General features: G+C 47.3%; 1 protein-coding gene across 1 annotated transcript in view; it reads left to right on the forward strand.

The window, feature by feature from the left end:
- LAMA3 (laminin subunit alpha 3) overlaps positions 1–15,999 on the forward strand; it is a 297,581-nt gene that overhangs the window by 269,276 nt on the left and 12,306 nt on the right. Inside the window, exons 61-68 of the mRNA XM_073550824.1 lie at positions 8,517–8,650; positions 10,289–10,436; positions 10,568–10,693; positions 10,985–11,121; positions 11,234–11,351; positions 13,154–13,294; positions 13,935–14,071; positions 15,716–15,850. Of these exons, the coding sequence (XP_073406925.1) occupies positions 8,517–8,650; positions 10,289–10,436; positions 10,568–10,693; positions 10,985–11,121; positions 11,234–11,351; positions 13,154–13,294; positions 13,935–14,071; positions 15,716–15,850 (1,076 nt within the window). The remainder of the gene's footprint in view (positions 1–8,516; positions 8,651–10,288; positions 10,437–10,567; positions 10,694–10,984; positions 11,122–11,233; positions 11,352–13,153; positions 13,295–13,934; positions 14,072–15,715; positions 15,851–15,999) is intronic.

Consider the following 15,999-nt stretch of genomic DNA (forward strand, 5'->3'; position numbering starts at 1 on the left):
TTTTTCTGTGACTTAAGCAGATATTTAGGGAAAAAGGTATAGTAAAATTGAGTGTAATTCTATAAACATTATTTAGTAATAAGTATTCCTTATTAATATTATGCACATATTTACTGCATGTTATAAGCAGCCTTTCCCCAGTCAGCCCCCTGTGTCTCGGAGCTTCTTACAGATAGTCCCTACACCTGTTTACCCCCATTTTACACAGAGAATTGAATTCCAGAAATTACTTTTCCCTTGGCCATAGTTTAGTGCTTTAATAAGTCACGTCTAGGTTTGTTGTATGGACATTTGTAATTTGCATAAATATTTTTTTTTTTTAAATTGCCCGATAAATCCCCTGTGTCCAGTGTTACACCGCTCAGTGATCCTTGTGTATGGTACTGAAGCAATGAGCTCCCAAGCTACCTCCTACCCCGGGGGTAGTTGGTATGACCAATATTCTGGGACATCATCTATGAAGTTTCATTCCGTGTTTAGTGTGCTATATCAGGTAATTCAATAAATAAAACCTGCTGCAAATTAAAAATACCAAGCTTCAAAGTATTGCTCATTTCATCAACCAAAAGCACAATGGCAAAGTTCTATTATACTAGACTTGCCCATATTACACAAAAAGGGGATAGAATCAAAGGAGTAATATACTTACAACTACGTATACAATTACAAAAATACATAAATAATAAGAGTACATAATACAGGAGAAACTGGACTAAAAAGACATGTATAGGGGGAAGGACCCATATAACATAATGCAGTGGCGGACACAGTCGGAAGAGTGCCCCCTATCTAATCCTATTCTGTGTGATACTCTGTGCTGAGCTGTGTATCTAATCCTATCCTGTGTGATACTGCCTGCTGAGCCATGTGCCTAATCCTCTCCTGTGTGATTCTGACTTCTGAGCTGTGTATCTAATCCTATCCTGTGTGATACTGTCTGCTGAGTCGTGTATCTGTACATATCCTGTGTGATACTGACTGCTGAGCCGTGTATCTAATACTATTCTGTCTGATACTGCCTGCTGAGCAGTGTATCTAATCCTATCCTGTGTGATACTGACTGCTGAGCAGTGTATCTAATCCTATCCTGTGTGATACTGACTGCTGAGCAGTGTATCTAAGCCTATCCTGTGTGATACTGGGCTCCCCCTGCAGTCTGTGTCAGAGGGTGGTCTGTGTTGGCACGGTAATAAATTGTGTTATTTCCAGCTTTACGGAAGGACGATAACACCATAGAAATGATAAGAATAATAGGCCTCAGTTACCACAACTGTCTACAAAGAAAACTGTTGCTGATGGCAACCACAGCTCATTTTTCATCTTTTAAACAGCGACTTTTGTGTTTCGACTTTTATGTGGCGAGGTTGGTGTATGTGTGGTGAAATGTGTGCTGAGGGTGGTATATATGTTGAAGCACGTGGTAGTGTGTGGCGCATTTTGTGTGTTCATATCCCATGTCAGGGCCCAACCTTGGCAACTGTACGGTATATACTATTTGGCGCCATCGCTCCCATTCTTTAAGTCCCCCTTGTTCACATCTGGCAGCTGTCAATTTGCCTCCAACACTTTTCCTTTCACTTTTTCCCCAATATGTAGATAGGGGCAAAATTGTTTGGTGAATTGGAACACGCGGGGTTAAAATTTCACCTCACAACATAGCCTATGATGCTCTCGGGGTCCAGACGTGTGACTGTGCAAAATTTTGTGGCTGTAGCTGCGACGGTGCGAATGCCAATCCCGGACGGACATACATACATACACACCCACATTGAGCTTTATATATTAGATAAGTCCTATAGCTTGTCTATACCTTGCTGGTAAAGTAAACCTGATGTAGAAAAACCACCTGAATGCGTGTTTCACCAACACTGGGCTTCGTCAGGAGGTCAGTTATGACTTTAACAAAGCGGAAACAGACACAAATCCTTTAAGTCCAACCTATGGGGCAGTTAACAATATCAATGGGGAAAAAGTTATTTCCAACTCCAAATAAAAAGGAAAAAAAAAGCAGGAATATTCCAGAAAAAAATCCCTGCATTAATAGCCAAAACTCAGAACCTACTAGTAATATTATTAGGCATTCTTAACAATACATTTTACATTGTAAGCTTTCAGTAAAAGCATAAAACTGCATTCACCAGATAGAGGCCTTCCTCTGCACTCCAACAGATGTAACTTTTTTATACTCTGGTGCCGAGTTTTCAGATCTCCTATTTTACCATAGTAAAGCACGGAAAAGTTTGTGAAGCTAAAACATTTCTAGAACATGTTATCGGTCTTTTGTACCAGTGAAATATTATATATTATCAGGCTTCAGTAGTGTCAATCAGTAGTATTCAGCCTTGTCCTACAGTACTGTCATCTTGGATTATAATGCAGTCAGATTGAATCATAATAATCTCCACTTACATGTATGTGATTTAACTTTCTCCTTCGCCTCATTGGGGGACACAGGTACTGTGCGTGTATGCTACTGCCGCCTTGAGGCTGACACTAAGTGAAAAAAGAGGTTAGCTCCTCCTCCACCGTATACACCCTCGCCCTGATTGCGGGCAGAAACCAATTTTATGCTTAGTGTTTGTTGGAGGCACACACGTCTGGTTTTCTCCAGACTTTTTCTTTTTTTTCCTTCTTTTTCTATGAAGATGAGACAGGGGCGACGGACCCTATTGAAAGGGTCCGATCTCCCCAAACCTCCAACGGGCGAGCACGTGTTGAGTATCGCCTCCACGTATCCTCTCCCACACAGTGGGACATATCTGGGCCGTTTTCACCAGACTTTTTTTTTTTCTTTCTATGAAGATAAGACGGCCAACGGACCCTATTGAAAGGGTCCGATTTCCCCAAAACCATCTACGGGCGAGCACGTGCGAGTGTCCCTCCAGGTATCCTCTCCCGCGACGTGGGACATGATGCTGGACTTAGCCCTGACCACCCCTAGGTATTGAAACAATGGGCTGTACAGAGGCACAAGACAGTCTGAGCGGCCCCCACTGCTCCACCAACGCTAGACGGAGGTGCTGCACGGCGGCGGACGGTCCCTCTCCTCATCCCTGGACGGAGGAAGGGCTAGGGTGCCTTGCCCGTCCTGGATATCGCCCCCCTCCCCTACCTGATCGGCGAAGTCGTCATGGATAGGGTGGCTGGGAGGGCCCTGCGGCAGCGTCCAGAGGGCTGGAGCCCTTAGCTTCATGCGGTCGGCAGCGCGCGAAGGTCCATATTCATGCTCCCCCTTCCCCTCCCTGGCAGCGTGCGGACGCCAGCCGCTTCCTTGGTTTGCAGCGGCCTGCTCGCCCGTCACCCCTCCACTGGCGGACGCTAAAAATTCAGCCCGCGGCTTCGGCCGGTGTTAGGCCGCGGGCAGAAGTCCCGCCCTCCCTTCGCAGAGTCACTTCCGGCGGCCCGCCCTCCATGGCCTGGGCGGGCGCCGAATGAATTGAGCCTCCGGCTTCACTCCAGGGTAGGCTGCAACCGGGAAAGGTCAGCTGCCTCCGTCGGCCCACCCACAGCGGAAGTGCGCGCATCGCGGAGAGGAGCAGCGCTTGGCAAGGACACATGGGGGACACAGGACCGGGGTAAGTGCAGCCCCGAGGCCATACTACGTACTATCGAGGAGTGCCTTCCCCCCCCCCACCCCCCAGCAGGACAGTACCTGATGCCTGGCAGTCAGAGTATGGCCGGGAAGGGGAAGACGCACACGTTCCTATACGCTGCATGCATCTCTTGTCGGGCCGCTTTCCTGCGCGCGCAGAGCAAGCGATTATGCGAAGCCTGCGATTCCAAACGCGCCCAGGAGCCCTCCCCTGCGACCGAGCCTGGTGTTCCAGAATGGGCCTTATCACGGTCGCAGTCTACGGCGTCACTTACGAGAGCAATCGGGTCCCTTTGCACCCCAGATAGGGGCAGGGATGGTGGCTTGCCTGTCTTGGAGGGGTCCTCGACCTCACAGGAGCCTCCGGCCTGCAGGGGCCGCTCTCACTCCAGGCAGACGCGGGGGGAAACGAACCCACACGGCATCTCCCGGCCCGTCCGGTGCCTCAGCATCCGTGAGTTCTGCCTCTCGCTCTCCCTCACCAGCAGCCGAGAGCGAGCAAAGTTCAGATTATGACTCGGACGAACCCCTTGATCTAGGTACCCCGGGGTGTCGAGAAACAGTGAACAGCCTCATTGAAACCGTCAATCAGACTCTGGGGATTGAGGATGATTCCACCCTGGCTTCAGGCCATAAGGTGTCATTTAAGCAAGCTAAGTGGTCGCATAGAGTTTTTTGCACTCATCCAGAGTTTGAGGACATAGTGCAACGACACAGGGAACGGCCAGACAGGCGTTTCTCAGGCCAGAAGGCGCTGGAAGCAAGGTATCTGTTTGCCCCGGATCTCTGCAAAAAATGGACGGAATCCCCACCGGTAGATCCATCCGTGTCACACTTGGCCTCTAAAACCCTGTTATTCGTACCTAGTGGTTCTCCTATTAAGGACCCCACTGATCGTTTCATAGAGAGCTTGGCTCGCTCAGTTTTTGAAGCGTCAGGATCAGCACTCTCTCCCTCGTTCGCAGCAACGTGGGTAGCCAAGGCCATAATTTCTTGGTCTGAATCATTGAACAGAGCCTTGCAGGATAGGGAACTACCTGTAGAGGTATCAGAGATCGCGAGTCAGATCGCTGTGGCTGGGGACTACTTAATCAATGCTTCTTTGGATGCGGCCAGTTGCGTGGCACTGGCTGCCGCAAACGCAATTTCCATTAGGAGAGCCTTATGGTTAAGGACATGGCGGGCCGATTCAATCCCCAGGAAGTTCTTGACTTCCCTACCTTATCAGTGCGGCCGCCTATTCGGAGAGAAGTTAGACCAGCTCATCTCTGACGCCAATTCTGCCGCTTCAAGTAGCCCCAACCAGGATAGGGATCGACAAGTCTCAGAGCCAACCCGTTGGGGAGATTGCATGCTCGCCAGCCGAGGTCGAGGGGAACCAGGTCCCAGAGAGCCTCAGCCAAATGACTCGAGGCATTCTTTAGGCGACATCAGCAAAGTAGGCGGCCGCCTACTCTGGTTCGCCACGTCTGGGTCACCGTCGCATGCGACTCATGGGTGAGAGAGCTGGTGTCCTCAGGGTGCAAGATAGTTTGTCGGGTACCCCCCAAAGCGGTTCTTTCTCTCCCTTCTTCCCAAAGGGGAGACCCGGGCAAGGGCATTGCTAGGAGCCATCGAATTACTCCAGCAGAACGGAGTCATTATTCCCGTACCAGAGCACAAGAAGGCTCAGGGCTTCTATTCCAACCTATTCGCGGTCTCCAAGAAAGACGAAATGGTCAGGCCTGTTTTGGACCTAAAGCTCCGGAACAAATTTATCAGGATCAGACATTTCCGGATGGATTCTCTCCATTCAGTTATATCGGCCATGGGGCAGGGAGAATACTTGGCCTCTATCGACATCCAGGACGCCTACCTGCACATCCCCATTGTCCCCTCCGCATCAAAGATTTCTACGCTTCGCCATCAGCAGTTTACATTTCCAGTTTGCAACGCTGCCCTTCAGGCTAGCCACCACCCCCAGAGAGTTCACAAAGGTCATGGCAGTCGTCATGGCCATCCTGCACTCTCGGGGCATAGTCGTTTTGCCTTACTTAGACGACCTCTGGGTCAAGGGCCATTCAATTCAGGCATGTGAGGAAAGTGTCTCTTTCCCGCTTAGGATGATTGGTCAACATGAAGAAATCATCCCTGGTCCCAGCTCAGAGGATTGCTTTTTTAGGGATGATCTTCGACACCTGCCAAGAGTTGGTAATTCTCCCTCGAGACAAAGCCCTAGCGCTCCAGCAGGGAGTCCAAACGCTTCGCCGACTGGTCCCTCACACCATCCGTTTTCGGGATGAGGATACTAGGAAAGATGGTGGCAGCGATGGAAGCGATCCCGTTCGCCCAGTTTCATCTTCGCCCCCTACAGCACGCCCTCTTGTCATCCTGGGACAAGAACCCATTCACGCTCTGTCACCGATGCCGGTTGTCCTCTCAGGTCAGTCAGTCACTCGAGTGGTGGACAGTTAGTTCCGCACTGCTTCAGGGGAAACCTTTTCCCCCAGACCATTAGTTGGTAGTCACAACCGATGCCAGCCTCCTCGGCTGGGGAGCGGTTTTTCATCACCACATGACCCAGGGACGGTGGTCGCCGCAGGAGGCACGCCTCCCAATCAACTTGTAAATACCAGCAATCTGGCTGGCTCTGCAACAGTTTCAGCACCTTCTAGCAGGTCGCCCCATCCGGATTCAGTCGGACAACACCACGGCAGTGGCTTACATAAATCATCAAGGGGGCACCCGCAGCAGAGCGACCATGCGCGAGGTAGGGCACGTTCTTCACTGGGCCGAAAGGAACCACTCGGTGATATCGGCGGTCCACATCCCGGGCGTGGAGAATTGAGCGGCAGACTTCCTCAGCCGGCAGGGTCTTGCGTCCGGGGAATGGTTATTGCACCCCGAAGTCTTCCAGCAAGGTTGCCAACGGTGGGGAACACTGGATGTTGACCTGATGGCCTCCAGGGTGAACAGCGAGGTGCCCATGTTTGTCGCCTGGTCCCGAGACCCGCAGGTGATCGCCGTGGATGCGTTGGTTCTGCCATAGAACCAGTTTCGCCTCCCATACTTATTCCCCCCGCTGCCACTACTTCCGAGGGTCATCAAGAAGATCAAAACAAAGGGGATTTCAGCGATTCTGCTGGCCCCGTCAAGCGTGGTACGCAGATCTAGTGCAGCTGCTCGCCGACGTTCCTTGGCGACTGCCAGAGCGCCCAGATCTACTTTCCCAGTCCCGATCTTGCACCCGAGCTCAGGGGCCCTGTGTTTGACGGCATGGCCGTTGAATCTTGGATTCTGACCCAGGTGGGGTTTGGGCGCGAGGTTGTGGCTACAATGGTTAGCGCCCGGAAGCCTACCTCGGCGCTAATTTACCATCACACCTGGAGGGTGTTCTTTTCTTTGTGTCGAGATCACAGTTATCCTCCGCTGGGATTCCCTATCCCCAACATCTTGGCCTTTCTACGGTCTGGCATAGACTCAGGATTGGCCCCGAGCTCTTTCAGGAGACAGATATCGGCTTTATCTGTCCTGTTCCAGCACAGAATTGCGGCCAATTTACAGGTAAAGACTTTCATCCAGGGAGTCTCCCACTTGGTACCTCCCTATAGGGTGCCCCTGGACGCCTGGGACCTTAACCTAGTCCTAGGCGTTCTGCAAGAAGCGCCATTTGAGCCGCTACAGGATGTCTTCTTGTCATACCTTTCCTGGAAGGTAGTGTTTCTTGTGGTGATAACATCAATCAGGCAGGTCTCGGAACTGGCAGCTCTATCCTGCCAAGCCCCGTTTCTCACTTTCCACAAGGTTAAGGTGGTTCTCAGATCAGCTCCTCCCTTTTCTGCCGAAGGTTGTTTCCTCGTTTCACATTAATGAGGATATTATCTTGCCTTCATTCTGTCCAGCACCGGTACACCGCATGGAAAAGGCTCGGCACACGTTGGACCTGGTAAGAGCCCTCAGGAGGTACGTGTCACGGACGGCTCCCTTTCAGCAGATAGACACGCTATTCGTGCTCCCCGAGGGGCACAGGAAGGGACTCGCTGCCTCGAAATCATAGCCAGATGGATTCGTTTGACTTTTCAGGAGTCCTACCGCATCAAAGGTGGCCGGTTCCAGCAGGGATCAGAGCACACTCTACTCGGGCAGTGGGTGCCTCTTGGGCGCTTCGGCACCAGGCTTCGACGGAAACAGGTTTGCAAGGCAGCAACCTGGTCCAGCCTGCACACGTTTACCAAACATTACAATATCCATACTCAGGCTTCAGCGGATGCAAGCCTAGGTAGAAGGATTCTCCAAGCAGCGGTGGCGCACCTTTAGACAGGAGGTGCATGTAGCTTGGATCAGTGAGTCAACTTCCCACCCAGGGACTGCTTTAGGACGTCCCACAGTACCAGTGTCCCCCAATGAGGCAAAGGAGAAACAGGGATTTTTGTGATAAACTCACCGTAAAATCCTTTTCTCCGAGACGCTCATTGGGGGACACAGCACCCACCCTGATAGCCAGTTGGCTCTTGTTTATTTAATTAATGTGCATTTTCGTTGACATTGAGGTGGTTATTTTCTAGACATGTAACTTGCATTAAGGCTGATTTTGTTGTTCTCCTACTGCTTTTGCACTAAACTGGTTTCCGCCCGCAATCAGGGCGAGGGTGTATACGGCGGAGGAGCTAACCTCTTTTTTTTTCACTTAGTGTCAGCCTCCAGGCGGCAGTAGCATACACCCACAGTACCTGTGTCCCGCAATGAGCGTCTCGGAGAAAAGGATTTTACGGTGAGTTTATCACAAAAATCCCTGTTTCCGGTAGCATAGCTTAGTATGAGTTAAAGAGGAAAATAGCACAATCTCATATTCCAGTCCATTAGGTAAAAACAGTTTATCTGCAATGTGTGAACACAGTGTTCTCCTTCTTAATCCTGTATATTCTTTTTTGTTATATCTTAAAAGCCTCCACCCAGATTGAATTTTCCAAAATACCAAGGCTGCATTGAACTCGATGACTTGAACCAAAATCCAATCAGCTTGTACAATTTCCGTCAGACATTCAATATTGACACAACTAGTGTTGAACCTTGCAAAAGGTATGCTTGTAAAGAGGTTGGCAACTTTTGAATACTCTATTAGGAATTTCTGAGTTAATAAAGGGGTGATCTATGAAGGATCGAGCACATTCTTGCACTACATAGGCCGCGCATGGATGTGAAAGCGAGCTGTGTAATACTTCATTTCCACCATGGTAAGGCATAGGCGAACACTTACTGCTGCCTTTCCCCAGTGTTTACAGCTGATCTTTCGGGTCACAGCAGTTATCAGTTCATTATTGTGGAGTTTAGGGATTGTCCAAAGTAGACAGCCCTTTCCAGGGTGAATACAGATGTGTGGACCACTACAGATCATCATTGCGGAAAATTTGTGACTATTCACAATTTAAAACATTTGGATGTACAACAGAAGTTGGTCTGTTTGGTGAGAGGTGCGGTTATTGGTGACAGGTTGGCCATGCTTGTTAAAATCACAATGTTGTGATGCCCATTCTCTAACTAATAGAGATTCTGTTATGATAGTGTAGAAACTCGGGAAATAGGTAACACACTAAAAGCTGCAACTGACCCTGCCGGTTCCTGTACAGACCAGAACTTCGGACCCTGCAGTCCCTAGTGGTGCCTGCGTGAGCTGAGGTAGCCCTAACCGCAGACTAGACAATGGCAACTCGTAACTATGCTGCCTAAAAGGTTGTCAAGCGCTTCACCTATCTCCTAAAGAATCCGAGGACAAAGCAGAGTGCAAATTACCTACACAAGGGAAAGTGTGCTGAAATAGAAAGAAATCAGAGTGAGTAAAACAATCCACGAAATACAAAGGGATTAAATACTTACTCTTAGTAGATATGCTGTCTATGTCCCAACAAGAAACCGAAAATAGGTGCAGGGTAAACAATATAAACAGCAGCGAGATAAACCCCAGTTGGCCTTTCACTGACTGGCTTAAACTACAACAGTATGGCTGGACATACCGCAGGGAAAAGAATATAAAGCCGCACCTGAAAGGTGATAATACAGACAGATGAGTAAATGAAAAAGCATGTTACCCTAAAAATACTGCAGCAAGGATAACAGAAACTAAACACAAAGGTGTATCTGCTGTGGCTCAGTGAATAGAGAAGCCGACTACAATAACAGGTTCAAATCCCAACGCCTGACAGACTCTAGCCATGTGGCAACACTCTAGTCAACAAGATCGAGCCACAATTGTTGTTGCCAAATATCGAAGCCTACTAGATTTTGAAGGGATTGTCCATCCCTGTTTTTAATTTAAAAAAACATATTACTTAACGACCCATCTCATGCCGCTCCTCTGTACTAATGTTAGTGTCCTCCAATGGAGACGGAGGATGTCCGTCAGAGCCAGTCAGTAACCATTGAGTTCACACGTTTGTATGGAGGATCGGTAAGTCAATGTACCTTTTTTTTAACACCACACTGAGCACATTTGTAAAATAAATCTAAATACACTGAAAATGACCCCAGTCAGTGTCACTAGTGGTTTTGTAAACGTTGCCTTGTAGTCATGGCATTAAGTCATTGATCAACCACCATCAGCTCCATTTGGTTATGTTGTATTGAGTGAGTGAATGTCATTTTTATGTGAGAAATAGCTGGTAATTCTGTATTTTTTTTTTTCACTTTCTTGCTTAACTAAACCACTTTCTACTTCCACAGATATAAAGAAGAATCAGAACAAATTTTCTTTGAAGGTATTGGCTATGCCAGCATATCCTACAATGTGCCCAACATCAAAATCCTGCGCTTTGAGCAAATCATCCGGACCACCTCAGATGTTGGCTTGCTATATTTTGCAGAAAAAGAGGTATTTAGATATCTAAAATTGGTTCCGCGTAATATAAAGTAATGTGTGAGTTGGATTTATGAGCAGGCGTACAATACTCACACATACACTGTATATTATGACTTTTATACAGATTTTTTTTTTTAATACAGGATAGTTACATCAGTGTTGAAATTGAGGATGGCCTCCTTGTCCTTAAATACAAAATAAATTCTAATCCAGAGCAGCAAGAGAAAAATCCCACATTAAAGCGTGTAAATACTGGAGAAGAAATCCGTGTAAGTAGTCACATACTGTGCGTATAAGTTTTATTATTTCATGTTTTCCTGATGTCTTTCTTTTCACCTTGGTAGTGGGTTCTTCCTCTTCTCCTGTTAGGTTTTTCCTACTGACGCTGTACTAAATCTACTTTTCATCGTCACCATAGTGCAAACCATGGTGTAAAACTCGCTATACTGCTTCCTACATTCTGTCATTGGCTTTCCACCAAGGTATTTCAGTATATAAGTCACTATGTCATTTTGTGGCCATACTGTTGTAAATAAGCGGATATTTCCTTGCCTTCATAGATTCAGATTCTGCTCGCACCCAGCGATAAAGTCATACGTGTTCTTCAAGGTCAGGAGGTCCTAAATGCTGCCGATGTGGATGTATTTACTACTGGCACATACTATTTGGGAGGAGCCCCCTCAGAATTTAGAGAAAAGTGAGTCCATGAAGCCCTGCTCGAAACGTTATTAATGCTTTAACCACCCCGGGGTCAATGCTGCATTAATATGTCTACAATACTGAATATATTTTATGTCCACTTTAAACAGGTTTAACATAAAAACTCCACCATTCCGTGGATGTGTTAAAAATGTAAGGACCCCTGTGAGTGCCGCCGCTTTTAAAGAAATGTACGGAGTCAGCAGGAGGTGTTACAGTGAATGGAGTGTAAGTGAGACCTTTTCATTTTAAGAACTGTTTTGTAGATTTAGAGAAAGAGGTTCTCTTATGGGGACACCCGTGTACACACACCTTGCTATGGCCTTATGGTATCATAGAGGGCGTCTCTTGTTAGTGACCACATCATAGTCCACAAAGGAAATACACTCTGTAAGCAGATTTCAGGCATATATGTATTACTAGTTATGAAACCCGTTCCTCGCCCGGGTGGCGAGCATTTTTATTGGTATATGGTCTCCCGTCCTGGTATGTGCTGCCCCCCTCCTATCCTGGTGTGCATGGCACCCCTCATCCCTATCCTGGTATGCATGGTCCCCTCACCCCCCTTTGTGGTATGCATGGTACCCCCTTATCCCTATCCTGGTATGTATGGTCCCCTCACCCCCCTATCCTGGTACGCATGGTCCCCTCACCCTCCTTTCGTGGTATGCATGGTCCCCTCACCCCCCTTTCGTGGTATGCATGGTCCCCTCACTCCCCTTTTGTGGTATGCATGGTCCCCTCATCCTCCTTTCGTGGTATGCATGGTCCTTTTACTCCCCTTTCGTGGTATGCATGGTCCCCTCACCCCTCTTTTGTGGTATGCATGGTCCCCTCACCCTCCTTTCGTGGTATGCATGGTCCCCTCACCCCCCTTTCGTGGTATGCATGGTCCCCTCACCCCCTATCCTGGTATGCATGGTCCCTCTCACCCCCTATCCTGGTATGCATGGTCCCCTCACCCCCTATCCTGGTATGCATGGTCCCCTTGCACCCATATCCTGGTATGCATGCTACCCCTCACCCCCCCAATACTGGTATGCGTGGTCCTCTCACCCCCCCTTTCCTGGTATGCATGGTCTCCCTCACCTCTATTAAACTGCACACATGCAAAAAAAAACCATTTATGCTCACCATTCTTTCCTGTGCTCCAGCGTTGTCACGTTCTGCTTGAGGCCGGGGGAGGAGTCTGACGTCGGAGTACGCGCATGCCCATAGCGCTGTCCTGCACCATATTGCTGAAGACACTGCAAATGTGTCTTCAGTAAAATGGCGCCAGATCGCGCTATGCGCATACGAGATTCCGGCTGAACTCCTGCCCCGGTCTAAGAGAAGCACCGCGGCAATGCTCCTCCCGGTCATGTAAGTATGATTGGCGCCCGAGATCGCGGTATGTAAGCATACCGCCATCTCCGTGCGCCATACACACTCCTCACCGCTGGCTGCTTCATTCTGTCTGGAGCCAGACTGCGCAGGCATGTCGCGCTTGCGCAGTCTATAAAGGCTTCAGACAGAGTGACGCTTGAGTCCATTATATTATAGATTACCTCCCTTTAAAGGAGAATTACAGTATCTGGCTCTCCGCAGAATCCTGTGCTGGGATGTAGGCCTGTAGCAATTAATTCATAACACAACACCTTAAATCCAGTTACATATTTAGGAACCTATATTTTTAGTGCAAGAGTCAGGTAGACAAGGAGATACTTAGAGATTTCAGCAAAATTCTAAATGCAGTTCCGGACAACAATACAGCCTGTAAATCAGTACTAAATAATTAAATCTCTGTATTCACAAATTCGCTTTACTTTTTATATAGGGATATAGGCTTTGTTTGAACAGTATAATGGCAGTCACATAGAACATTTAGTTTTATTAAGACTCATGGAGCAGTTTGGTGGACTCTTTTTATGTTTTTGTTGGGCTGCTCCTTTTTGAAGCAAATATTTCAGTGTTCTCCTATTGACTTGTGACATGGTTTACACTTTTACAATGATGTCTTCGTGAAGTTACGTTTTCCCTTTTTGTTTCAGATCATCCGTTCTGCAGAGTTTTCTAATGGAGGAACTTTGGGCCTGAAGGCAGATGGCTTCTCCTTCCCTGGTGACTTCCAGGCATCATTTGGCTTCCAGACTCCTCAGGTGGATGCCATGCTGTTGAACCACAATACACAGGTTTGTTCTTCTTCAGTAGTACAGGTTTTATTCTTATTTGTCCACTTTTAAGCAATATAACTCCATGAACATTGAGGTTGTGTTCACAAGGGTGGTCATAGAAAGGTGATGGTGGCTTCCCCATGACTGCAGATTTGATGATGTCATACGCCCAGGATAGGATTCAGAAATCAACATTGTACCAGAAAATGCTGATAACAGCAACACCAAAGCACCTACGAGGAGGAAGGTTTTTTTTTTACATCTGTGCTGAATTCAGTATGGAGGCATCCAGGTTGCTTACCGGCAATTTCTACTGGTCCACGCCCTAAGGTCCACCATCAGATTCACAGTTGAGCTTTTCCTCAATTCCCTTATTATCAACCTTTTTCATTAATTATGTATCTTTTTTACCATTGAGACCAATAGGTAAAAGATTGAAACTACTGTTGGAAACTAATCTCAATGTATCATCAGTTTTCACTCAGATATAGAGCAAATCATACAGCAAAGTGTGAACGCTGCCCAATCTCATCACACAGATCTGATACTGTCACGTGCTTCACATATGGGGCTGTATATTAACCAGCAGGTATTACTCACACACAATATATATTTATTAATATCCTCTTCATGTAATATCCTATTGTTCCTCCTGCAGTCTGATGAGTTACATGTTTCTCTGGAGGATGGGACAGTATCTGTAACCACGACTAGCTCCAATGTCAACCTGCGATCCAGGGACAAGTACAGCGATGGAAAGCTTCACTATGTGTCAGTGATAAGAAACGATAATGAGTAAGTTCCTGGTTATGGACAGTTTATAAAAATGGATGGGATGGGAGAGTGAAGCAGCGCTGATTGGCTGCAGGGGTTGAGTATCAGAACAATGTCATGTAAGCCACGGGGGAACGAGTGGCCAACACTGCTGGAACGGCGCCTGCACTGGAGGTGAGTATAGGGGTTATTATTTTACTGGGGGGGGGGCAGGGATTCAGAAGTGGTTCAACCCCTTTAAGGTCACATGGGAATATAATGATTCTATAGAAAGGTTTTTCTCTTACTGGAATTTGTATTAGCAGTAGCACCTTGTGAAAATGTAATATCTGAAGATAAGAGGCAAAGCTTCAAGCTGAATAATCCTCTCCCCATACAAGGAGTAAAACCATAATGAGGAGTCCGACACTTCCCAGTAACCAGATATTCCCTGCATCTGCCTTTTCATTATTGAGACGCCGACCTCATGAAGCGCGCACAGTATTGTACATTGCCCGAACCAGATAAATTATAGACTGCGGAAACAGCGGGAGATTAAATACACACTGCTAAATACCACATCAGATTCTCTTCTCTGTCCCTACAGATTAATTAACACCTTTGTATCTCCCTATAAATGAAGTGTGGCGTCAGTGGAGCTGTTCTGGGAGTAGCTGCTATTTTTAGGGGACCGCAGGCGGCTTTGCTATAGGTTAGAAATCTGCTCATTGTGATTGTGAGAATAGGATTAGTATATATTACTCAGTATTCACATGGCGAAGGTATAAAACAAGCATGATAGTATAAAATCATAGTACAGAACGGCAGGTAACATTCCTGATTCCTTACCTGCACACTTTACATGATATTTGTCTCATATACTGTATATGGGGGCCTCCTGAGTCTCCCCTGATTGTTAGTATGGGGGAGATGGGGTTCGGGCAATACTCCAGATTTATGGTGGAAAAAAATTGCAAATCAGTTGCACTTGCTGCTTTGCGCTTCTGTTGTCACTTTTCTGAAATTTACACCAAAAAGTTGATTTTTTTTTTTCGACACTTTCTATGTTTAGCATTATTGAGAATTAGATTTGCAGGGCCTGGTCCAGCGGCTATGTCAGCATTCCGTGGCTGCTGGACCCCAGCACTGATAACCTCCTACCTGCTAGCGTTCCTGGCACCGGTATGTTGTGATGCATGCATCACTCTGCAACAATGACGTCCTGGATCTACTAATCAGAAGAGGCGCCAGTGATGCCAGCAGGTAGGAGGAGGTTAGCAGCGCTCGGGTCTAGTGGCCATGGACTACTGATGTCGCCGCTGGTCCAGGAGCCAATGAATCTGTTTGCTTAACTGTGACGTTTAGTGTTCCTGTGATAGAGCACGGTGTGGTGTAGGACTGGGACATGGAACATCAGTCCTAATAAACTTCCCCCCGCAGTGTTTAGAAAGGCTCCTATTAAATTCAGTGATAACTTCATCTTGGTGAAGCTGCTGTAGTCTGAATACTCTCCTGGAATCTCTATCCGTTTGTTCCTGGACTGCATTTCTCCTTGAGCTCATGTCTGATTGTCGTAGACGATAAATATTACCAATGTGTGCCCAAGGTACAGCTGAGCCCGTGTGTGACACGATAGTAACCGTCAGTTATGGCTGTGAACATATAAAAGTGATTATTTTATTTCAGGTATAAGCTCTTGGTTGATGATAAAGAAGAAACAGAAAATACTGTGAGTTCCAGGAGGCCCGGTCTATCACCCTCCGATATCTACATTGGAGGAAATGGCTTCAAGGGCTGTATGACCAATGTTTTTATTAAAAGGTAATTGCATTGTCCTCCAGGTTACACAATGGGGTTGCAGGCTGCTATTATTTTCCTGTTTCCTACTTGCTTTAGAAGCCCTGTCTGTGTAATTCAGTATAGCCAAGCATTCTAGCAGGATAATCTGGGGTACGTGCACAATGTGGCGA

Source organism: Dendrobates tinctorius, unplaced genomic scaffold, assembly GCF_039654945.1.
Source record: "Dendrobates tinctorius isolate UK_male_01 unplaced genomic scaffold, ASM3965494v1 ptg000171l, whole genome shotgun sequence".
NCBI lineage: Eukaryota > Metazoa > Chordata > Amphibia > Anura > Dendrobatidae > Dendrobates > Dendrobates tinctorius.